General features: G+C 34.2%; 1 protein-coding gene and 1 long non-coding RNA gene across 5 annotated transcripts in view; one reads left to right on the top strand and one right to left on the bottom strand.

The window, feature by feature from the left end:
• Positions 1-7,893, bottom strand: part of LOC117222459 (Mitochondrial calcium uptake 3) — a 43,280-nt gene extending 35,387 nt beyond the window's left edge. For 3 of the 4 annotated variants that reach the window (XM_076522142.1, XM_076522143.1, XM_076522144.1), the window contains exon 1: positions 7,663-7,891. In XM_076522142.1, coding sequence (XP_076378257.1) covers positions 7,663-7,872 — 210 coding nt within the window. In that variant the 5' untranslated portion in view covers positions 7,873-7,891. Of the gene's footprint in view, positions 1-7,662 lie in introns of all 4 variants that reach the window. The other variant, XM_033474159.2, reaches the window with a different exon arrangement.
• LOC143259511 (uncharacterized) lies at positions 7,337-24,705 on the top strand. The gene is made up of 3 exons (XR_013033472.1): positions 7,337-7,617; positions 23,454-23,606; positions 24,213-24,705. It is a non-coding gene; the product is annotated as an uncharacterized LOC143259511 (long non-coding RNA).
• The last annotated feature ends 1,788 nt before the right edge of the window (positions 24,706-26,493 follow it).

Below are 26,493 nucleotides of genomic sequence, written 5' to 3'. Positions count from 1 at the left end.
CTTACACGGCAAGCTCGGCAACCCGAAAATTCCGAATTTTTTGAAACTGTTGGGAACTTTAGCAGAAATTTTCAGATATTTTTATTATCGGTCACAACTCATTTATTCAGAGTGAAAACAACTCTTGTGAACGTAGACAGACACACACTCTCTATTTATCTACACATCTTTAAGTTAAATTGTAAAAGTATACAATTTTTTACAGGTGTAAAAAATGCTTATAGTACACATTCAATAGCTTTTTATGCTTTTTAAGGAGATATTAAAACGATAAAAGGTGTTTGTTTAAATAAAAATGTTTACCACTGCCGCCTTTAGAATTAATTTGAATTTGTCTCTTATTAGAAACCTCATTATAAACGAAGATGTGTACGTAAAACTTATCAGACAACGTGATTAAATAATTTGAGCAGTAATGAGATTAATGTGTTTCTTCATGTAATTGTATACATTTTTATGTCGTTTGATGAAAATATTATATTAGATAAAAAATTACACGTTAGCAGATGACGCACTGTGTTTATTTTTAATAAAGTTTCTAATGAGTATTTAATTCATTCGTTTCTAATGAATATTTAAAATTTATTTTCTAATAATGTCTCTTTAAAAAGTATAGAAAATTATTACAGTTTTACTGTAATCTAATGCATTTTCACTCCGAAAAAACAAATTGTGACCGTAATAATAAAACTGGCTCAAAACTTCTTCGAAGGTTCTTAATAAACTTACACAGTTTCAAAAAAATCGGAACCTTCGAGTTGTCGAGCTTATCTTATTAGTTTCGTTAATTTTTGTAACTTTAGATGGCAATCTTTTAATATAAAATTTTCCACGAAAATTTAGCAAAACTGAGCACAATTAGTTTCTCAAAATATACAGCAAATTTATAAAATTAGAGAAGTCTATGACGTTTGCAATAATGTTCCCACAAGTCGACGTGGATTAGCTTAGAAAATTAGCTCAGAAATTCCATCTCAAATTGATACGATAATATAATGAGTTGACTGCGAATTTTATGGATTTATGACAAAAGTGAGTTGGTAGAATATAAAAACAGTAAATGCGGAGGATAAATTAAACGATGCTACTAGCTTATTTTCAACCGATTAGAAATGTTGAAACTGAAACTGAATTTTTATTCAATTTTTATTTATTGTTTGGTGCAGTTTGTGTATAGAATTTTTATTCTGCATAAAGATCCGCAGTATAATAATGTGCATTATAAGCCTCGCTAAATGTGTAATTTATTATTTTATTTATTATTACATTTCATCTATGTAGCTACGTATTTTATATTTCATATTTCGAAATAATCTTATATTTTCTCTATTCTTTGTTGCAAGCTAGAAAACATGATACGAACACTTTTGCTTCCTCTTCTGTTCGGTCAGAATAACCTGCGCACGCTATTACGCGCTATAATTTACTCAAGAATTCGCATAAACGCTGCCACGAGTCGGATTCGATCGGCAAGTGTTTCGATATCCATATCGAAATCTTCCGTAACAGAAAGTTACGAGGAAGTGAAGATCACGTCTGCTAGTAAACGTTGCCTCGTGCACTTCAACGGGTTGCTGTAGTTCCCCTGATAAACGCATTGCAACTAGATATCCTGCGCTATTAACCTTCTTCGAATTGAACGAAATTAGAAGACGATAGAGATACTAGTTTACTGTGCAATGCATTTTTTTTTCTAATTTTGCTATCCCTTAGAATGACAAAAAGAAATAAGAAAAGCTCACGATTTTTTAACTTTTTTTATCCGATTTTATTACGAATATTTAAACAATACGTTTTGTAGACCTCCGGTAACTTATACGAACGGGTTAGAATCATAGTGGTGTAGGTCATATTTTCGAAAATGTTGACTTGTGTCTTAAAATGTAATCCTAATACTTCTACTCCTTAATACTTAAAATGTAAAAAAAAATAATTTAAAAATAAAATGTAATCATACATGCCAAAATGTTCAAGAGATAAATGAAATGAATTATAAAGTTACTATATATTAACTTAACTCTAAATTATCTTAACAATAAATATGATCAGTAAACAATACGCGTATTAGTAAATAATAACGCTCTTTTTTTCTCGCAATGATGAAAACGTGACTTACGTGACTATGATTCAAACTCATGCGAAATTTGCGCGAAATTTACATTTAAGAGATGCTTTCAAACCGACCTGATGCCAGTTACGACAATATGTAAGAAACGTGCAGGTTCTATTCTATTCTATAAAAAGTCGAAGTTGACCTTTGTGTACGCTTTTCCAAGGTCTCTTCAATCTGGAATAAATGACAGCACAATTTGCCTCCTCTCGAAACCATAAACTTTCGTCTGAAACATTTTTTCATATCGAGATATTTTCACGAGGAAATTAAAATGGCATACATGTACATATGTATACATAATACAAGTCATTTCGTCCGCTTTGAAAAAAGTTAATCTGTTTTAACAGTCAGAAAGCGGACGGTCGAACGGTGAGTCGGAAGGCGGTGCCGAGTCACATTTGTCCCAAGTAAAATTAGTGTACCGGAGACATTATGAAATAAAATGTAAAAGGTTTTGTTTGCCAGAAGTGACCTGGCATCGCTGGCGAACTGTTATAACGTGTCCGAATAATGCCGAATATTAACGCGAGTAACTTTATAGAGCTCCATAGAGGACTATATTTATGGTTATACCGCGGTAGTATCGGCTGTTCGTGTCACTTGCTCGCCGAAGAACAGAGAGATAACGTGTCTACGACACGCGTGCTTTTTCAATTCGATCTGGCACAGCTTCTACTCGGAATACTTGTTCTATTTCTACAGAAGTTTACGTCATTACTAGAGCAACGTTTTAGATGATGTTAGAAAATCATTTAGGAGATACCGGTTCTACCTTGGCTGCGCCACAGGCTTTTAACAATCAAATTTACGCAACTGATAACGACTGGTACTATTGCCGTTCTTAACACATATTCGTCCGGTAATTTTCCTGCAGTCACTATTTTAACGCACTTAGGTTTACGTAAATCATAATTTAGTCTGCCAGGTGGATCGAATTTTGGTGGATCGCTTTATTGGTTTTAATGAGAAATAAAAGAAAAAGAATCACACAATTGTTTGCTGTAATGTAAAAATGACGAATTTTTGGCTGTTGGTGATTGTTTGCGAAATGACGAATTTTCGTCATGCAGACATTCGTCTTTAATACATATTTATGTGTTAATCAGCGACTTAATAATAGACATTTCCTGTATGTCCACGAAGACAGACGTAGATTACAGGTTAATACGCAAATTTTATTTCATTCTAATCATTATCGAATTTATTTGTCATGTCGAATGTGGATATTGTAATATGTATATATTAATGAGAATATAATTAATTCAATTAGGCTTCGCTATGTTCGTTAGTGAAGTATTCCTTCCTGCTTTGATAAGTGATGAAAATTCATTGGTCTTTGAAATTTTCAATTTATCATTTCTGCAATCAGACCAGCATCATTTTTCTTTATGTTTCTTTCGTTGTTTGAAAGAAGGGGATTTGTTTGTTGCATGTGGAGTATCGTAAAACAATTGTCTTGGTGAATATTGATTAGAAATAAATCTACTTTTTTGTAATGTCAAGGTTATACATCATTTCTCATAGATTTTAACACGCTGTTTATTAATCCCGTCCCATTTATGTACTATTTCAGGATTTTGAAAATCATTTCAATAAAAAAATCACGATTCACTTAAATCGATTTTGTTCAAAATCTTGAACTGTTAAAACATCTACATTTATTTGGTATTAAAAGTTATTAAAATAATAACTTAGTCAAGCAGATCTAATTCGATGAAAATTGTAATCTGCGTTATTTGTATAGTTTAAAGGTGAAAATGAGAACTTTAGTTTAATATTATTGCTATTAGTATTTGAATCATTTTTAATATCAGAGAAATACATATAAATGTTTCAGTGAATTTTCAAGTGGATATTGAACATTTCGAAAAATATAAAACGGGTATTGAAATTCTTATAGATTACGTCAAGCGAGTATCGATACTTTTGTAAGGTATCAAATAGGCATCGATACGTTTGTGAGATATCAAACAGGTATCGATACTTTTGACTACCTACATCTTTATTATTATTCGATTCGGTATCAGAATTTGCGGGCTGGTATCGACGATAGGTATCGATTTAGTGTCGATCCGATCACTACATGGAAGAAACAATTTTCCTCTAATCGAACCGCTGGGAACGTAATTTAGGTATCAGAACCTAATATTATATACAGTGAGTGTAGGAAGTATTCGTACATCTTTTAAAACGTAATAACTTTATTATAATTGGGCAAAACGGTCTAAACTTTTTTTTTGGGGGGGGGGGATGTTAGAGTGATTAGGTTACTAGACAAGGGCTAAAAAATTATTTTCAAAAATTGCAATTTGTTGGCATGATAAACGAATTAAAAGATGTTGTGTTTTTCAACTTTTTTATCCGAGTTTATAACAAAAATTTAAAAAATGCATTTTGTAGATCTCGGTAACTTATATGCATGCAAAAAATTTCAGCAAAATCGGTCGACACATAGTCAAGCTACAGCCGCTGAAAGATGTAAAAATTACTTGCTTTTGGTTGAAATTCGTGAAAAACTACGTTTTTCGCGATCTTTAATTACTTACAACTCACATCAAGGTTAACCGATTTCGATGAAATTTTCAGCATGCATATAAGTTACCGAGATCTACAAAATGCATTTTTTAAATTTTCGTTATAGGCTCAGATAAAAAAGTTAGAAAAACGTCATTTGTTAATTCTTTTATCATGCCCAACGAATTGCAATTTTTTGAAAATAATTTTTTAGTCATTGCCTAGTAAACTAATCTTTCTATCATCAAAAAAAAAAATTTAGATCGCGTGGTCCAATTATAAAAAACTTATTCCGTTTCAAAAAGTGTACGAATACTTTCTACGCCCACTGTATATCTAGGTTGATTTGATTCTTATTGAGTTCTCGATTGCACGACTATTGATTTTCATTCGCTAAAATGGATGTCGCTAATCAGTACCATCGCTAGCAAACAAGCTTAGGACAACTGGAATGCCATCAACGTTTAGACAGATAGGCGATCGTTTTTCCGTATCCACGGAACCTTGTCCCGCGTTATCGTCAGATACCGATCCTTCGATCGAGGTATCGCGATGGCGAAACCGTCGCGAAAAGGATCGAGGATAAACGACGCGGTCGAATCTTCACTGCGATAATGGTCGCCGGTTTGCCGTTGGTCGCCCTGTGATTTATGGTCGGCTAAGAAGTGCGCAAGGATCAGCACTTGTGTCGTACTAGTCCCGCAGACGATCGGCATCCACGCAAGAACACTGGACAGGAGGTGTTGAATGCTGCTGTTCACTGCCTCGCGATTCCTTCGCGATCCGAGGATGATAGTGGTCGAATTGGGATTTGGAATTCGCAGATGTTTTGCAGGACTTGGAACCGTGCTTTAGCTGTTTGCGTTCGAATAGCGACTCTGAGACAGAGTCGGAGAACATTGTATTCGGTGACGGATAAGGGATAAAGACTAACGAATAATACTTTGTTCGATATTATTGATTAAAAATTTATCTAGATAAATATTCATTTGAACAAGATTTTATTTGAATAAGAATTCATTCGATTGAGTTTTTATTCGAATAAGAATTCATTCGTACAGGAATTCATACGAAAAATAATCGATTTGAATAAAAATTATAGAATGTAAAATGTCCTTTTTCCAATAAACTCTTTTTTGATTCATTATAATGTAATATAATGCATAACTAAATAATGTTTCTACGAGTGCAGAGGATTGGCAATTTTATAATTAATTTTGTAATTATAATTTAACTGATTCTGAATGTATCTAGAATGTCTTAAGAATATATTTATATATATTCTTATAAATTTACGTAAAAATAAGCGAATCAACAATGATTCGCATTATTATTCGAATTATTTTACAGTCTCTATAAGAATAACTTATTCGAATAAAGAATTATTCAAAATAATAATATAAAATAATTCAACTTATTATTAAAATTATTTAGATTAATAATATAATAATTTAATTATTATTAGAATTATTTAGAATGATCATAAAATAATTTAATTATTATTAGAATTATTCAGAATGATAATAAAATAATTCAATTATTGTTAGAATTATTAGATGAATAATAAATAATTATTATTCAACAAAATATTTGACTAAAAAGTATTCGTTCGGATAATTATCTTACATAAAGATTTATTTGAAACAATTCAAATAATGTCTAACATTAAGAACTACTAAATTTGGAGGATTGTACAATTTTTTCGGTCGGACAAAATTCTATGAAGTTTCTCGGTTTTAGAATCAAAATATGTAGCTTCAAATGCAAAGGATTGATCTCGGGACTCTTCAAGGTAATTCGGCGAAGCTTATTATGGAGAGAAGTCTCTATTTCACATTATATTTAATGGAAGACTGGAAATCGTATAATATTTATTTTGTCATAACTGTACTGTGGATTTTATGTATTTATGGCGGAAATGAAATTTAAAAGATTTTAAAAGATTAAAAGAAATTGAGAACGTTGATGTATTAACTTGAACTTATTAAAATTATTAAGAAAGAACTTTGCATAAAGATCCGCAGTCTAGTCATAACTTTCGAAAAATATAAAAATAGAGTTCTAAGATTTCAGAGTTCAATAAAAATAGTAATTAATGAAACAACTATTTGCATTCAATATCATAAGGCAAGAAGTTAATTAAACTGAACATGTGTAGTCTTATTCTGTGTTTCGTTTATACAAATATTTCATTCTAATTTCAAATCAAAAGTTCATTTAATGTCGACCTGTTTAAAAACAGCGTATAGTAATGTAAACATTTGTCGCCAATTCGTATCTTTAACAAACAAGAAAAACGTGCATCGTAGAAAATATTTAAAACTTTTTGCTTTATTTTTAAAAGTCTACATATATAAACAATATAAGTTCAATAATATATCTTATTCTATTGCTAAATTGATTAATACAAAGACACTAATTTAAATCAAGTACAAATTGAACTCAATTTTAATTGAACTATTAACGAAAACAATGATTTATAGTTGACGAATTAGCAAATAATATTAAAATTTGTTTCATTTTCCTTGTGAACTCTTTTATTTTATACACTATTATACTACTCATATGTAGAGAAATTTGTATTACATTAGATTTGAACAATTATATTTTATTTTTCACTATGGTGTCCATTTTGGCGTGTTTACGAGTCAAATTCTATATTTATACACTCAGAATCACTCCTAACCTATAATCCACGATCAAGAAACGTCACTGGCATTGTTGCCTAACCGTTTCTCTCGTCGAAAGATATCGCCGTTCGCTGATGCAATCAAACTCGTGTCAATTCCGGATCATTCAAGGTCAATTGGACTAGTCATCGAGGAATGACCCCTCCAAAACAACGATTCCGATAAACAAGAGAACTCGATCATTTGTATCCATTGACTAAATTATTCGGAGCGACAGAGCGCCGCGGTTGTTAAAATTGTTGGATGATAGTCAGACGACAGCCAGTCTTCGAACGAGTACACACGTGTGAATTATGGAAGGTGAGAATAGCAAAACAGAGAAAACGTGAGCCAGCGTTTAAATACCTTTCGAGATTTCAAGGCGTGAACCACGTTGGGCTTCGTGTATTTGTATCCGATAAAAAGGGCGATGGAGGCTGCCACTAAATGTCCAGCGCCGTTTTTCCATTGTTTCACAACACTGTCGCCACGCCACGAGCTGTACGAACGCTTGGCACCACGAAAATGCCGGGATAACAAAGGTATTCTCTGTGACAACGATACCACAGTCGCCATGTTTGAGGCAGATGATACTAAATGCGCGCATGCGTTCCAAGGCTCCTGGCAAATTCCTTACCATTCTCCACCGCCTAGTAAATACAATTTCAATAGTAAATGTAATTCATCTTTTTTAATCGCACTGCTCGATATTGTGTCGATTCCCATAGAAAGCAGACGATACTTAGAAATTTAAAATACAAAAGTCGTTTACTTTGTCACGTTCAGTACTAGAGCAAATTTTCTAGTCTGGTATATATAAATTTTCATATATAAATTTTCATATATAATTAATTATTCATATATAAATTTTTAAATTTTTATATATAAATTTTCTATTCTGGTATACTCGTTACCAACGGTGGATAGTAAATTCTCCCCAATTTTCCTTCAGCTTGTAAATAGAAATGGACAATTTGGGAAGAGGAGATACGATTATTCGAGTCTCGCGGCTCATTTTTATAGTTGCCGATTGCCAATAATTATAAAAACGAGGTGCAAGGCTCGAATAATCGTATCTCCCCCTCCCGAATCGTCCATTTTTGTTTAAAGCTGAAGGAAAATTAAGGAGAATTTACTGTATATTTATGTACACCCGACCTTTAATTTTTTATAGTTACCGATTGCCAACAATTATAAAAATGAGGTGCAAGGCTCGAATAATCGTATCTCCTCCTCCCGAATCGTCCATTTTTGTTTAAAGCTGAAGGAAAATTAAGGAGAATTTACTGTATATTTATGTACACCCGACCTTTAATTTTTTATAGTTACCGATTGCCAACAATTATAAAAATGAGGTGCAAGGCTCGAATAATCGTATCTCCTCCTCCCGAATCGTCCATTTTTGTTTAAAGCTGAAGGAAAATTAAGGAGAATTTACTGTATATTTATGTACACCCGACCTTTAATTTTTTATAGTTACCGATTGCCAACAATTATAAAAATGAGGTGCAAGGCTCGAATAATCGTATCTCCTCCTCTCGAATCGTCCATTTTTGTTTAAAGCTGAAGGAAAATTAAGGAGAATTTACTGTATATTTATGTACACCCGACCCTTGATTTTTTATAGTTACCGATTGCCAACAATTATAAAAACGAGGTGCAAGGCTCGAATAATCGTATCTCCTCTTCCCAAATTGACCATTTTGTTTGCAAGCTGAAGAGAAATTAGGGAGAACTTATTGTATATGCGTGTATTCCCGATCCTTAATTTACGTGGTCCCTTTTTTAATGCGAGTCCCTTTTTTACGCGATTTATTATAACACTTATCTACGCGGATTTTTTACCCGCGAAATTAATTTACGCAATATGAATTCTCGCAGTAAGTGGGAGAATGAATGGGACACTACCATTATCTCAAAAATTGCGAATCTTTGTATAATAAAATTATATGTACTCGTTTTGTAGCTATGTTATGCATATATAATCATATCTAATTTGAAGCCGTTGCCAATTAGTACGTAACTATGTCTGTCAGAGCATTCATTTTTGTTATGCTCGAGAAAGGAATGTTTTTCCTTTTTTCTCCGCAACGTTTTATGGACAACAACAAATTGAAGTTCTGGGATAAATGTCGTTGTTTGCAAGGACGAACCGTAAATTAACTGTATGAGAAATTTCAATTGAATCGATTCATTAGATTCTATGATGTTCTTGATATCATCTTGGTGGAAAATACGCAATTTTGAATGATTTGCACAACGTTTTAATTTGTACGAATTTAGCGACGTAATTTTTGGAGAATATGTTGCTGGAGAATTGTATTTATTTACCAAAAGCTACTAAAAGTAAAAGCAAAAAGCTGAATCGCGTTAAAGTTTCAGCGTACAAGAATTTAGTAGAAATTTTTATTTTGAAACTATAAATGAATGTTATAATAATGGTGGAAATGGTTTTGCAATACCTGTAGAAGAACGTATATAAATTAGTGAATACACAAATAGCGCTGTTATCTTTTTGCTACTTTTTTTTATTAATTCTTGAAAGCCTTGATTTCTTTAGTAACGCCATTTGCTTACGTTTTTAACACGTTGATTGACATATGTAATATATGAGTTCACATATGAGTGATACCATTCTTTGATCAGGTTTAAAAAGAAATTAGTGTCACGACAGCAGAAATATAGAAAAAGGACTAAGCATTCGGGTCAATCTTAACTTTCTAATTTCAGTGTTCATAACTAAATATATTATTTTGAAGTTGTATCATTTTTAGGGTTTTGATTAACACTTTGACAAACTACAACTGCGAAAATTCCATAAAATTCAAGTATTTTACATAATCAAATTAAAATTGAAAAGTTAGATTCTGTATAACATCAATATCAATTTCAACGTTATTACATTTTTCAGAACCTACTAAAATTATAGAAAGTTATAATGGATTAACGTAAGAATAAATTTTCAAACCTAACCGAGTAATTTCGTTACCTATATTTGGATGATGCGGCAGTCAAAGGGTTAAGCAATCAACAGTTGTGCAAGGACTATTCCTTTACACTGTGTTTATTAACATTAGATTTACGGAACACTAAAAGCAGCCATTTTATAGTAGTTTATAAAGGTAACAATTATACATTTATTCTGACTTTTAATGAGTGTTATTGTAATATTTGATGCAAGTGGCTCATGTCTGAGATATTAAAAAAAAGCGTGATTTCTAATATTTCATACTATATTTATATATAATACAATATTTCATACCAAATAATATTATCTAGATAAGATATCTGGATATAGATATTTCTTAATCATATTTATTTTTATTTTATTTTACTTTTTCAATAATAACAAATAATATTTCATTATTTTCAAAAACCTTATTAACTTCATTATTATTCTTCATTATTCACTTCATATTATAACCATATTCACTTCATTATTATAACTTCATTATTTCGACATATCTTGATATTGAATTAGAGCAGCGACGTATTGAATAAATAACTCGTAAATGTCTCTGTACAAACTGAATGATCGTAAATGAAAAATTAGTGCCCTCTCATTGTGTCGCGTTTCCGTAAAGTTAGCGTCAATTGAAACGCAACGAATTTTACGGACAAACCAATGTTTCTCGAGGAATGATTCGTTCCTCCGTCTATCGACTAGCATCCCCTAGATGTTGAAAAACTACGTCCGCGTAAACAGTCAGCTGTCGACGATGGTTCAATGATCGTGTTCGGCAGAAATAGATAGGTGTGCCGGGAAGAAAGGTGTCGCCGCCGAGAAGCGTGAAATTTGTGCGACGGAAATAAACGTCGCGGATAAAGTAAAGACAGTGGTCCCGAAGGGCGTTATGTAACGAAACGGTGTCATCTTCAGCCCACGACGTACTGTGACGTAACGTCGAAAGAGTTCCGTTCAAGCGGTGCAAGTGCTAAAATTATGCGGGCTAATGTACGTACGTGTGCCGGGGTTACTCCTTCTACCGGTTACCCCGGTAGCTGCATTTGACGTTTATTAACCGGGGCTACCTGCTTTCTTCATCTTGGTTGCATTATTTATAAATGCACCCTGCTGCTCGAACAACCGGTCAGCACAATCTTGCGTAGATAAATCTTTTCTTCTTCTTCCTCCCCTGAACACGAAAGTACACGGCGCGGCACGTAATTATTCGAACGGTAGCGAATTCGAACTTATTCCACGATCGCGCGGTTCAGGAATTGAGTCTGTTGCGTTGATCAGGATCAATAAATTTCAATAGAATTTTTCCAAGCACGAAGGTAACGATCTGAAAATTCCCGTTTAATATGCATGAATATGAGAAATTAATTCTCCCAATGGAGAGGTTTATTAAACCGTCGCAGTCCAAGGTGTTAACTGGCTTTTATTTTACAATTTGATATAATGTTACATCATTTGGTCGCATTCATGCACGCGAATTTACATCTTATTAGCGCAGAAGTCAATGTCAACGCGTTATAGAAAATTCAGAAGAGTTGGCGATAATTTACGTCCTACTGTGCTTTGTATTAGTTTAGTTAGTGTTCTTGATTCATTATGATTCGTTCGCTCCTGTATAGTTTCACTTGATTAAACGTGCTACCGTTCGTGTATAAATACGCAGTTTAAAGAAGTTGAAACATATAATACAAGAGATTGTTTGTGTAACAGCGGATTTTACTGGACACGAACATCGTTAGAACCAAAGATCTATACATAGTGAACGATGCCGCGAAAATAGCTACATGCTACTGTCGCTAGAATGAAGCAGTTTCGAAAATTCCTTGAAGCAATCTTCGAGAATAACATTGCAAAGTTATCTTTAATGGACTCGTACATGCTCCAATTCAGTTTATACAGATATAAATATTCAAAAATAAGGAAGCTATAATCGATGAAGTACTATTATACTCTAAACTTCATGATTTTTTACCGATCTAAACGTAAATGCATTCGATAATATCTTGAACAATATTTTAACGAACTTTTATGATTATTTCAATGTACAGAAAATACATAAACAGTTTGTAATTCTTATCGACGCACTTCTTTCAAATTTATGCAACGCCGAAAAATACTGAATCTTCAGGGATCGCGTGGAATTCTTCAATAATTTATTTAGATGTGCATCAAAATGTGGATAATTAATAGACTGCGAATCTTTACGCGAAATAAAAATTGTCTTCACACGTTACATACAATAGATGTTGGATAACGAAGTATTTCCTCGTTTAATTTTGTTAATACAGTGAAAGTAATGCACAATAGAATTTTTAAATTCTTCTTGTATGTGCATTACTCTGTATTTCAGTTCGTCCATTTTTGCCATAAATATATAAAATCCGCAATCTAGTAATTAAAAATGATGAGAGTGAATCATTTCTTTAAAATAAATACTAGAATCTCGATCGGAGATCAAAAATGTCAATTATTCAACAAATTTGGATGGAAAAAATTATTAACGAGAACGCATTTATTGTTAAGTTCAGGATAATCGTAAACTACAACAAATCACTACATTTAAAGAGAGAAAATCATCGATTTAAAAAGTATCCAGTTTTATCGTCTTGATTATAAACAATAATTACCATTATTGATGAAGGAAATTAAATTTCGGTGGCTTGTATAACAGATCATCGATACGTGATATATGATATATATATTTACGATCACTCGTAATAATTATCGACGAGGGAAATTTATTTTTATTGCTCGTAACAGTTATCGATTAGAGGAGTTTTGTTTCGGTTACTCGTAATAATTATTAATGAGGAAGACCTGTCATGGTTGCATGTAACTGTTATGAGTTATGACAATAGTTCAAAACAGTTACCGATGAGACGAATTTATCTCCGTTGTTCTTAATACATAGTTACTGATGAGAGATATTGTATTTCGATCAGTCATAAAAGTCGTTCAAATGATTCAACATCTTTCTTCGGTCATTTAATAAGAACGATAGATGTGTCCTCGTTTGACGATGATTCTCAAGATGTTCTAAAATTGTCTTGAAATTACTAAAACATGTATATACAGAGAACGAAAATTATAAAGAAAAATGGAACAACATCGATCAAGATGTTATGGAATATTGGGAAAACACCAAATATGAACTTCCATATTTATCGAAGTTGTCATTAATCCCTTGATTTAAAGTAACTTTTTCCTTAGAAAAAATGCAATCTGCGGCTTTGTTTACGAGTTATTAATGAAAAACACTGACCAATACGAGGCGAGCTCGGCTGGCCCAACCAATGAGCGCACGAAGCCGAGTTCCGCTTATTGGCTCAGTCGTCTCGCGTCAGCTGATCTCGTCTCTCATTGGTCACTATTTTTCTTCGTTAAGAACTCGTAAACAACAATGTAGTTACTTCAAATGAAACATCAGAAACCTCTTATTGCGAGACATTTTTGGAACATCCTGTATGTAAAAAAAGGCGTAAATATACGCAGCCTACACTTTGTTGGCATCTTCGCTGTTGTACCAACTTGTTATCAATATTGAATTTCTTTCTTTACGATTATCTTCGTAATGTTATGCGACAGTCAATCGCAGCGACTGACATGACTATTTCCCTTCGTTGGCATTGATGTTTCTATCTGAGAGTACGTTGCAGTCAAAGGTTTAATAGTTCACGCTACGCCTGCGGCTCAAGTCAGCGTTGAACGAGCCGTTTCAGCTTTGAAAATTATGCTGAATGATTTGCATCGCAGTTTATGTCATGGAAATTCGGAGGAACTAAAGTTTCTTAAACTACATTGCATTTCATGATTCTAAATAAGAAAAATTCAACGAAAACTATAATTTTCTCATCGACAACTGTTATGAGTGGATTGCGGATTTTATACATTTTTGGTAAAAACGAATAGGTTATTTGTAACAGTGTGATGGTAAATGAAACCAAAAATCTTATCCTATTGTATCAATAATTAATTGAAAATAAAAAGAATTTAACTATCAATTTTGAATTCGGACGATCGAAGATCTACTGTATCATATATTGCATCAATAATTAATTGAAAATAAAAAGAATTTAACTATCAATTTTAAATTCGGATAATTGAACTTCTACTGCATCATAATACATAATTTAATTATCAATTTTTAATTCTTTTTATTTTTGATTAATTATTGATACAATAGAATAAGATGATAGGTCGAGGTTTCATGGAGGTCCTTCATCCTATTACATGGATGAAGCAAAAATCTAAATAATGAAGATCGAGGAAAATCCAGTTCGGTTAATCGAGGTTCTACTGCAGTAGAATCATTCATAAACGATCGAAATCAAATTTTTCTCATCGATATGTTATAAAAAGTCAAAATACATTTCCCTTGCCGATAACTGCTATGAATGATCGAAACGAAATTGTCCTTATTAATAATTGTTAGGCGCAATTAAAATCAATTTTCCTTGTCGATACCTACGATAAGTGAACGAAACGAAATTTCACTCGTCAATAACTGTAACGAGTAGACTGCGGATGTTCATGCAAATGCATATGCTTACAAGAAAGAGATAAAATGGACAGAAATTTGTTTTATCATTAGAGGCTTCCAAAAATATGATTTCCTTTCTGCATATTTTGCATATTGCATATGTTTCGTGTATTGCATATTTCTCGCATATATTCTTTCTATCTGTCTTATTTCTGCATGCATCGTATACATATATTCGACTAGATTTTAACACGTTCGGGAAAATGATTAGAGGTAGCAATGTTTTACGCAAGACATGCGCATGCTATCGAAGAAGTAACTATCTTTCGTATTGTTTTATTTAGATAATTAAAATTAATTGCGCTATTAATTCTACGCGAGGTAATTAAGTTTTCATTTATTTCTAGCTTGTCGAAACCTGTAAAGAAAAAGATGCAGCGCGTATTAAAGCAACATAAGCGATTTTCAAGGATGAAAATCTTGCTGACGATTTGGCTTTTATTGAAGACGATTTCCGCATTTTGCCAGCTGCTACGGTGAAATTAGAGTCGAACACATTATCGTTAAGTGATTTAATTAATGTAGTCTCAAAGGTTAATTAGTTAGATCAAGTTCCCCCTATTAATCGCGGAGGAAAAGTAAAAGAAAAATGTAAATATGTATATCCTAAAAAGAAATCCTGGATTTGGAATACTATCAAGCTTAGTAATATCTTAAGCGGATGAAACTACTGAAGATCTAGATAAAATAACAAGCACAATGTTGGTAAAATTATATATATGCTTCTATCACATCCTGTGATGTTGATTGAATATTAAATTAATTTTACCTGATAAAAGGCACGAACTGCAGACCAGAATATACAAACAAATAATCGTAACACATTGTACTGCAAATTACGGTAAATAGTAGCAAGTACAGTAGCAAATAGTAGTAAATAACATAGACAATAAAACGATTTGCATATAGTATTCGTATTTTTTGCACATATATTTCATATTCCTGAATAGTTTCTGTATTAATATTGCAAACATTTTGCATATTTTCACATGAATTTTGTATAAACATTCGCAATGATTGAAATACAGTTTCCTTCATAAACAATTGTTATGAGCAATTAAAATTAATGTCTCTCGCCTCTAATTGCTATGAATGAACAAAACTGAGTTTTCCTTGTTAGGAGCAATCAAAACAAGTTTTTCTGGCCGATAACTACAATGTAAATGATCAAAATAAAATTTCTCTCATTAGTAACTGCGGATGTTTATGTATTTATGGTAAAATTAAGTAGGTACAATTTAAAAAAGGAACTAAGAAGGCCGATGCATTGATTCGAACTAATTAATATTATTAACGAAAGAAAAGAATTAGAGTGTTTGGATCGTATGTCCTGCAATCGATGCAGACAGTTTTGATTTTGCATAAACATTTCCTCTTGAATAATGATTATCGAAAAGGAAAAATTTTGTTCGATTATTTATAATCGTTACATCTAACTTTAATTAAATTACAAATGATCAGGCACATTATAGCCATATTTTCGTCAAGAAGATCCGTCTGTCGAGTATTAACCCTTTGCACTCGAATGGTGATTCTGAGGCACCACTAAAATTGTTATATCACATTCCAAGATAATTTGTATATTAACAAAGTTTAGATTTACAAAATTGTTGAAAGTGTAACTGTTGTATTCAATTTCATATGCATAGAATGCACTTCGTCATATAAAATGGAAATACTATAAATCAGAAAAATGATTTTTCGTTTACAGTTAAAATGGCTTCGAGTGCAAAGGGTTAACACGATTGTCTCGTTTTCGCGAATAACCTCTCCAAATCGAACATTTTCGAATTAACATCGAGTTTTATCGTCTCGATTATAAATAAGGAATTTTGTTTCGATCGCTCGTAACGATTATACGAGAGAAATTTATTTTTATTGCTCGTAACAGTTGAGCCGTTTATTTTGAAAGTGGCATAAGTCACTTTACCGTAATGAAAAGTGATGATTTTTTAATGTTTATACGAAATTATTTATACTGAGAAAAATATCAGTATCCTGAGATAACAAATACAAGTAAATCTTCTCGAAAGTTAGCATCCATATTTTTAAACGTGTTAAAACGCAAACCCTTAAACATATCGACTTAAAAACAAAGTGACTTATGCCACTTTCAAAATAAACGGCTCAGTTATCGATTACAGAAGTTTTGTTCCGGTTGCTCATAATAATTATTAACGAGGAGAACCTGTCATGGTCATTAGCTTTCGACAACGGTGTAGTCATATAAACGCGTCCGACCGTTTAAAAATTCCCGAATACCTGCGCAATTTATATCCCCTTGTAACCCTTGAATACCTCAGTCTGCGATTTTTCCTCTCGCTTCCGGTCGTCCTTTGCGTTCGGCGACGGACGTGACGCTTGTAATAAGGAAATAATAATTCCTGCGGCGATAACGCTCGCCTAATTACTCGGAACGGTCGGGCCGCAGGTAGCGGCATTGTGATTGCGTGTATCGGTTAAAAATCGGCGCACCTAAGAAGCTCATTAACGTCGATTACTAATTGGAGGCATTCGTTTATCTCACCGTTCCCGCGATCCGGCCCGCGATCCGCGCGCGGGGCCGGCATTCTGCCGAGAAGGAAAACACCGTCGGATTCCCGGAGCGGTTCGGTTTCGCTCGGCATTCCAGCTGGTCCATAGATGAAAAAACGATGAAAAGGTTGGCACGCTGCCGGGGACGAGACCGATAAAAAAACGAGTTGTCATTACCTCTGTGGCCGGGCATGCGAGCCCGGAGGAGCAAGCGCCTAGGCCCCTGTGTTCCCGAGCGGTGATGAACATTCTTCGGCCGCGCTTCGACGCCGCCGATCGAGGAAGCGGGCCTCGTTGCGCCCGGCTCTCGTACGCTGCAACAACGGTGAACAATCGTCTCGTTAATCCGCGTTTACGCAGGAACGTAATTATTCCCTCGACACTTCGTCGTGCCGGCCCATTCTTCCAGCGAAGCTGACGTCGTTAAGCCGGACGGTCCGGTGCGCCTCGCCGCTTCTGCATCTGCCAGGTGAAAAATTCATTTGACTCTGCGCCGCTTGGCAGCTAGAGCCAGCCAGCCAGGAGCAGGAGCAGGAGCAGCGAGAAGTGCCTAGCCTCGGCTCGTGGAAAGATCGTCTAGGAATTATGGGTTGCACCCGCGGCACGATGCGACGCTTCCTCGAGTCAGCACCGTATCCAACAGCCGCGGCCGCCGCGCATGCATCCGCCAAGGCTATCGAGTCTCTCATCTACGCTTATTTGAATAATTGAAGCCGATCGGCCCCGGCTGCCGGCTATCTACTCGGCCTAACTAGCGACCAGGTTGCTGTTCGACTTCTTCGGTAAGGGGCCGGGCTGCACGGCCGATCCCTTTAATGACCGCCGCGTTGACACCAATAATCCTGATAACGCCAATGCCGGCCGCCGTTTCTGGTTCGTTTCAGAAACTACGATATAACGATATTGACGTTAATCACACCGCAAGGCCATTTAGTGGGCTTGTTAATTACGTGGATACGATTCGAGGATGATGCGCGCGAGGACGCGCGACGTGTGAACGCGAATTAGTCGCGAGCCGTCACACGATTATACTGCCACGGTGTCGCCGGATCGATCCATCCGGCGATTCTTAAATTTGTGGTTGCAATGGATTACAGATCTGTGGTGCTCGTTATCGGTCTCCGGTGAACCGGATTACCGTGACTAATACCGGGGTGTAATTTATTTATACGCCGAACGTCTGTGCAGCTGTTTCATTTCGCTTTATCGCTTCTGATCACGAGAATTGCTTGTTACGGAGGGTTCCAGTGCGATTTGTTACGTGTGAACGTTGTTCCTTTCTTTCAAGTCGGAATGCAGTTTCGTTTTCTCGCATTGTCGTTGTTTAGGCATTCGTGTAGCTGTAGGCACATGTGGAAATTATTACGTTCGAGGTGGGTCGAATCGTTGCGATTGCGAAGCAAAATCGACTGGAATATAATCGGGAAATGGTTTGTACTTGGTTATTTGATGGCGCCCTAAGGATTATTAATCCTTTGCACTCGAGTGGTGACTCTGAGGCACCATCAAAATTTGTTATATCACCTTTTAAGATAATTTTAATATTAACAAAGTTTAAAAAATTGTTAAGAGTGTAACTGTTGTACGAGTCCCAAGAGTCGATTTCATATGCATAAAATGCATTCTGTCATAAAAAGTAGAAATACTATAAGTTAGAAAAATGATTTTATATTTTCAGTTAAAATAGCTTCGAGTGCAAAGGGTTAGTATGCTGAATTGTTCACTTCTCTCATTTTTAATCCTTGTCTGGACCGCATTTTTATAACTTAATGTGTCCCCTCGTGTGTCAAAGTGTTTGCATTGCATGAGCAATTTTTGAACCAATTTTTCTTCTGTGCGCGCAGTTCCTTTGTCTTGTTTCTGGCTTTTCGTCGAGTAAAGTAAATGTTCGAAATTTATCAACAGTTCAACGAATTCGCGAAATCCTTTATAAGTTTAGCGAACTGAACGCTGATTTCGTAAATAAAATTCCACGATTTGTAAACGTTGTTGTGGATTTTTAGACTTCCCACGATGATTTGCCGTAGCATATCAAACTGAGATGTCAAAACGGAATGTTATCTAACGACTGTCGAATGGCAGACGCCTCTGTCGAAAGTTCTACAGCTCTAAAAAGAAGAACATGCTTTGCTATTAGTTTACAAGTGGCATTTTTATTATCTCTTTCGACGAACATAAATCGCGCGCAAATTTTGTAATAAATACCATTACAGTGCCTTTAAACGGGATATTCAGAACTCCATTGATTATGCAATAGCATATTTGCCATAGCATATCAAACTGAAATGTCAAAACGGAATGTTATCTAACGACTGTCGAATGGCAGACGCCTCTGTCGAAAGTTCTACAGCTCTAAAAAGAAGAACATGCTTTGCTATTAGTTTACAAGTGGCATTTTTATTATCTCTTTCGACGAACATAAATCGCGCGCAAATTTTGTAATAAATACCATTACAGTGCCTTTAAGCGGGGTATTCAGAACTCCATTGATTATGCAATAGCATATTTGCCATAGCATATCAAACTAAAATGTCAAAACGGAATGTTATCTAACGACTGCCGAATGGGAGACGTCTCTGTCGAAAGTTCTACAGCTCTAAAAAGAAGAACATGCTTTGCTATTAGTTTACAAGTGGCATTTTTATTATCTCTTTCGACGAACATAAATCGCGCGCAAATTTTGTAATAAATACCATTACAGTGCCTTTAAACGGGATATTCAGAACTCCATTGATTATGCAATAGCATATTTGCCATAGCATATCAAACTGAAATGTCAAAACGGAATGTTATCTAACGACTGTCGAATGGCAGACGTCTCTGTCGAAATTTCAACAGCTCTAAAAAGAAGAACATGCTTTATTATTAGTTTACAAGTGGCATTTTTATTATCTCTACCTTCGACGAACATAACTTTGTAATAAATTTTGTAATAAATACCATTACGGTGCCTTTAAACGGGGTATTCAGAACTCCATTGATTATGCAAATGCGAACTTATTCTGGGACGCACCGGGCCCGACGCTCCTAAAAGTGGCGAAATCTTTTCGAGATACCGGCGTGAAAAAGACACCTTGTTAATAGCTCGCCGATGCAATTAACATTGCATCGCGTACAATTTATACGGGGCAGCAGCGAGAATCGGCGGTGTTACTACAAATCGTTCGGATCATAGTAGTCCCGATGATATCTCCCAAGAAGACCTGCCACATGTATTTCGTCGGGGAATGATGCGATATTTACTTTTAATAACCGGTTGAGATTATGGCCGCGATGGGGAAAGTATTTGCGCAGGGCTCGGCGTCCAATTGCCGGCCGGGTAATATTTCGTGCTTCTTCTGTTTGTCTTGGTCGAATCTGTGTTTCATCGATACGCGATCGCGGGCTTAATGCCGGTGCTCGCGGTTTCCAGCAACATTGTGCGGTCTAATTCACGATGTTAACGGATCCCGGCGAACGGTGTACACAAAATTAGCGTTACCATTAAAGGATCGAACGCTGATCATAATTATATTTTATATCTCTATCGCAACACCGCAAGCAAACCCGATACATTTAGGAGGAACGGATGCGAACTGGACGGTTGCATCAAACGATTTCAGTTTCTTGTCCCATAGTTTTTCGCTGCCGCGCCGCCGATAGCCGTGCGCTCCTTATTGCGAGAGGCTCGATCATTATCCGCTGTCTAGATCAACGTTTTCCCCTAGAGTTTACCCCGGTACCAGTTGCCGTGTGTTCCTTGTGATCTTGTTAGGTACCCTAGCGTCGTTCACCTTCCATTGACTTTTTACCGGTTTAATGATATCTTCATGACTTTCTTCTCGCACCGTGCCGTCCTGCCGCCACGGGGCTAGTTCTTTAATATTCGAGCGCCGTAAACCAATCGTTTGATAGATCTCTAATTGTCATTACACCTCGATCGACCGGCTTTGTGATTTTATCGCGGTGAAAAATCGCATGCGCGTCGCCGCACGAACGGTTTTATTTCATCGATCGGATACCGGAGCTTCATCATTATTTTACTGAACCATTCTCAGGTAAAAGATACCTTCCCTTTTCCTAATTGCCGTTACACTTCGGCCGGCCAGCTTTGTGATTTTATCGTTGGAAAAACTGTACGAACGATGCCATTCGAACGATTTTATATCACTGATCGGATAGCGGGGCTGCTTCGTTCTTTCAATTCAACTATCGTAATTGAAAGGTTCTCTTCTGTTTTTCTAATCGCGGTTACGCTTCCATCGACCGGCTTTGAGATTTTATCGTTCGAAAAACCGCATGATCGATGACACGCGAATGATTTTATTCCACTGATCGGCTACCGAGGATTCTTCGTTGTTTTACTGAATTGCGTTGACCCGAAAGTGTTAGCAGAATAAGACAGTGAACAGTACGCGCGACAAAATATATCAGAACATGAAATAACTATTTATATAGGGTGTTTATTTTATCATCAGCATATTGAAATATCTTCGCTACTTTTGCTGATATCAAAAAATGTGTCGGGACAACTTCGTTTAGTTCAAAGATAAGAATATTATGATTCGTGTCCTTTTTCTCTCTCAACGTCCTTTTTTCTTAAGTATCGATGTCATCGCTATTTTTTGCACGTCAATCTCTATTTTTCATAACGCAGTACTGTGATGTATATCAAGGCGATCTCAACGACCTCTGACACTATGGCATTTGACACGTTATAAGGAAATGGCAATTTTACATCTTACAACAAAAATACTTCTACGATTTAGGTTACAATGCTTGTGGAACATATTCATAAATTTCGCACGTGTTAGAATAATTCTAGAACAACTTGCCGAAAGAAACTGCGCTCAGTGTAATCGAAAATAAATAAAAATAGATCGACGCAGCTAAGTGTTGAATGCGACTGAAGTCGCTACATTTGTTTCTTGGCAATAAAATCGGAAGTTGAAGTATCATCCTAATGATCATTAATCATAAACGATACTATCAAGAAGGGGCTTGTTAATTTATGAGACAACTTTTAAATCAATTGACTAGTCATTGGTGTGACTATAAATTGATTATCACGTCAACTTTAATTCACAACGTGAAGCAATAAAACAAATAGTTGCGACAGTAAATAGATGGTCACTTCGCCTTATGCAGTATATGATAATGTTGGTGAGCCGTGCATAGTGTCAATTAATACACCATACAGTGGCACAGAACCGCTAGACCTACGATCCGAACGCATTTATGTTACACACTTGCGTGTTGGAGATTAATATCTCGAATTAACAAGAATATTGCTTGAAATTTAATTTTCGAAGACAGGTTATCCGATTTATGATAAGTGAATTTGTTGAAGTTTCTGAACGAAAGATTTCCGGATCGTGAAACGTTTGTTTTTTGTATTGAACCTTGTGACGAAACTGAGAATTATTACTAAACTGTACATCTTCGTGCAAAATACAAATTGTTGTCTTCATTAAGTACAAGTAGCAAGAACTATGTAGATAATTATTTCTTCTCTTAACAATCTTAACGAGTTGGCATTAATATAATAATATCTTCGAACTGTTTAAATGTTTTTGTTATTTTGCATTTACTTCTACTTATTTTTGCGATAAATACATAAAATCCGTAGTCTAATTATTATTTCACGAAGAAACCAATAATGCTGCACTGTTTCGCATTTATTCTATTTATACGTTAATTGATCGCTACTATTTAGTATTCTATAATATATATTCGCAATTTTATTTAATATTGCTTTAATATTGACGTCCCAAATTATTTTACTAAATAGAAATATTTCCATCCGAATGAAACGATTCTCTAAATTATTTCTATAATTATCACTAACAACAATTAGATGTAATATATTTATTACCAGATATTTCGAAAGATTAATTAAACGATTGAATACCTACGCTTGCGCACGTTGCAAAAATATTACAAGTAGTGAATTATTCTTCCAGACTTAAACTTCTACTGGATTAAATTAGAAATTTTAATATTCGAACGATATTTTATTTCCTTTATTCAATGATTTTATAATTCTTCTTGGCAATACGGTTAAAACAAAATTTAACAAAATGAAACAGTAAATATGTTACGAAAGTATAGCTAATTAATTTTGCTTCTATTTTGTTTCAGACGCAAACTGCACGAAGGAACAGAAACTGATCTCTATCTACATATGTACGTGTCATTAGAACCGTATAATTATGACTGTTTAATTAATATTTACGGAGAATGCAAATTACTTTTACTTATGATTGTATCAGCAAGGGAAAGGTATAATTGCAGGTAGGTGTCTGTTACAAACGCCGCCGGTAAATGTGGCGTACGTATGATATATGAAGTGATCAATCAAGGAACGAAAATCTCCTTAAACTGCGTTGGACATAATTTGAATGACGTATAGTAAAGCATAAAAGGTGATCGGAGCAAGGTGTTACCTCTATTATTAAAATTTATAAGGCTACAGACTCTAAATGACGCGACGTTTCAAGTATAATACAAGAAAATTCTTTTCTTTCGGCTTCCTTTTTGTATATCAGTCACCTGCTGACCCGTCGTATTAAAATTAACAAATTTACACTGTATATTAACTGACAGCTCGTGTCTGATAATTATTGGGAACGTGTCAGTGACATACAGAACGTAAGTGTAGAAAAAGCCTTCTATATTAAATGTTTTATACTATCTAAGTTTTTAAAGTTTATTACATTTACATATCTCCCAACAAAATATATTAATTTAAAATTAATTTATACACACATTAATCTTTTGACTAATATGTACGAAAAAATTCTATAGGATCCCTTAATTTTATTTAAACACTTTTACTTTAAATGTAATTAATTTATTTAATATAAGACAGTTTATATCTTATAAACTCTTTTGTTCCAGGCTTCGATCAACCCTTAACACTCGGAAGATCGTTTTGACATACTTACGAGCAACTCGGAGCAAATGCAAAAATTGTGACTTCGTTATACAAAGTCGATTTGAGGTAAAAATCATTATACTGCTGTGAAATTTTGTAGGTATTAGTAAGTAAAAGGTTTTGTGTTTTTATTTATACATTTTATACGATTACTTTATAGTGTGAAAAATAAAATAATTAAAAGAGGTTAAAGGACAAATATTTATATAATACCACTTTACTGCCCTATAGAATATAGGTAAAAGTGATACTTGGTTTTCAAGGATCGAAATTCAAGGATCAAATATTATTTCAAATTTCATTACATAATTTATTTTATGTTATAATTATTTGAAGTAATTATTTGAAATAATTAGGAAATTAAATTTAATGTTCTGGGCTGGATTATACATTTTAGCTTTATTAAATACATTGTTGTGAAGAGTTCATAAAATAAAATCTTTTTGTTGATTATTATTTTGCGTATTATTTCTGTATGAAGAGAGCATTGTTTTAAACAAGTTGTTGCGAAGACCAACCAAATCTTTTCGTTTATTATTCTTTCCTCCATCATTTCTTTTGGCTGATTTGAAATACAGAAATAATTTATTATTTAAAATTGCTTTGTCTCAAATGAATCGATATTATTTCTATTTTCATATAACGGTGCTGAAAATAACAGTCTGATTTAAATTATTTCAAACAGTTATATTTGATTTTTATTTCAATTAAAATTTGCCTAGGTCTGACTGGTTAACAGTCAGGTGCCGTCATGTAATTTTTTCTTAATGCCTCCATTTTGATTCTGATTCTCCTACAATCGGTATAGCCACTTACTGATCGAGTCGCAAAAGTTCGTCTCTCAAGGATCTCTAGTATGTATATCACATTCAAGGGCTTCGTTAAAGTCGCCATATTTGTTCTGGTGGAAGTCGTAGAAATTTTTTCTGAAATCGATGCAAACCTGAATTCTACATAAAAGGTTAATATCATTGGAAACTGAAGAAAAGAGGAATCGATTAGGCTAGATGGTGAATAATTTGAATTGGACTATGGATTTTATACATTTATGAGAGAACTGACTATAATTGTAATTTAGTAGAAAGATTGATAGAATTAAAAAATGTCAATGTATTATTTTGAACTTATTGAAATTATTCCAGTAAAAAAGAGAATTATTTTTTAGAATTTAGTTAGAATTTAGTTTACTATTCCTTGCAATTGACGCAGACAATTTTTATTTTGCATAAAGATCTGCAATCTATTTGTAATCATTCAATTCCAGTAAAGAAGAATCGCAGAATAATAAATCTTTTGAAAGTGAAATTGTGCTTCTTTCGTGATCGATTAACACAAATATTTATAATTTATATAATTTGTAATTTACGCTGATTTTGTTCCTTCTTCGTTCAGCTTTGTTGTCGACTATTTGTTGTTCTGTTCAAGTTTATCAAGATATCTATGTCACATAGTATTTAATAAATGTTTCCTCAAAATTTATAATATTATATAATATATAATATAATATAATATATAATATAATATAATATTATATATTATCTACAAATTTTTCTTGAAAATTTATATAACTCACTCATAATTGAACCACGTGTTTTACGCATTTTTGACAAAATTGGATGAATGGAAAGCAAAATTGCGAAGCGATTAAGAAGTTTTAATAACATTGCTACATTGTTGTCAAACTGTTAAAATTATTGATAGAAACCATACATTTTCATCTAACTTCTTATAATCGACTCGAATGATTTTTATTTTCCTTAAACATTCGCAGTTTATTCATAATAAAACTAGATTTATTTTAACGTATAAGTAGCCTTTCATAATCCCTCGTTCCTGTTGCAACATGTTTTTGCACAATTATAGTGAGTGAAATGCCGAAGACATGTTTTTTCTAAAAAATGCTACGAATTGAAACGTGCCAAAGAACATTGGTAAATTGTTATCATAAACTTATTTTTTGGACAGCCAAAATTTCTCCTAGAAATGTTCGGAGATCGGAATTGAAACCGGCAGATCTCGGAATACTATGTGGCGATTTTTCAAGTCTCGTAGCTTGTTTTTATAGAAACTCGGGCAGTCGGCAAAAAAGGTAGCATGTCGGTGTACATTAATATGAATACATAGTAATGCTAGAATAAAAATGTGACTTAACTTTTTTATTTCTAATTTTTTGCCATGATTCGAAGGCAATTCGGAAGCCACATGCCACGATTCGAAGGTGATTCGAAAGCAATTCAGAGGCCA

The sequence above is a fragment of the Megalopta genalis genome, chromosome 5 (genome assembly GCF_051020955.1).
Source record: "Megalopta genalis isolate 19385.01 chromosome 5, iyMegGena1_principal, whole genome shotgun sequence".
NCBI lineage: Eukaryota > Metazoa > Arthropoda > Insecta > Hymenoptera > Halictidae > Megalopta > Megalopta genalis.
The sequence above is the reverse complement of the archived record's forward strand: the minus strand, read 5'-3'. Positions and strand labels throughout refer to the sequence as shown.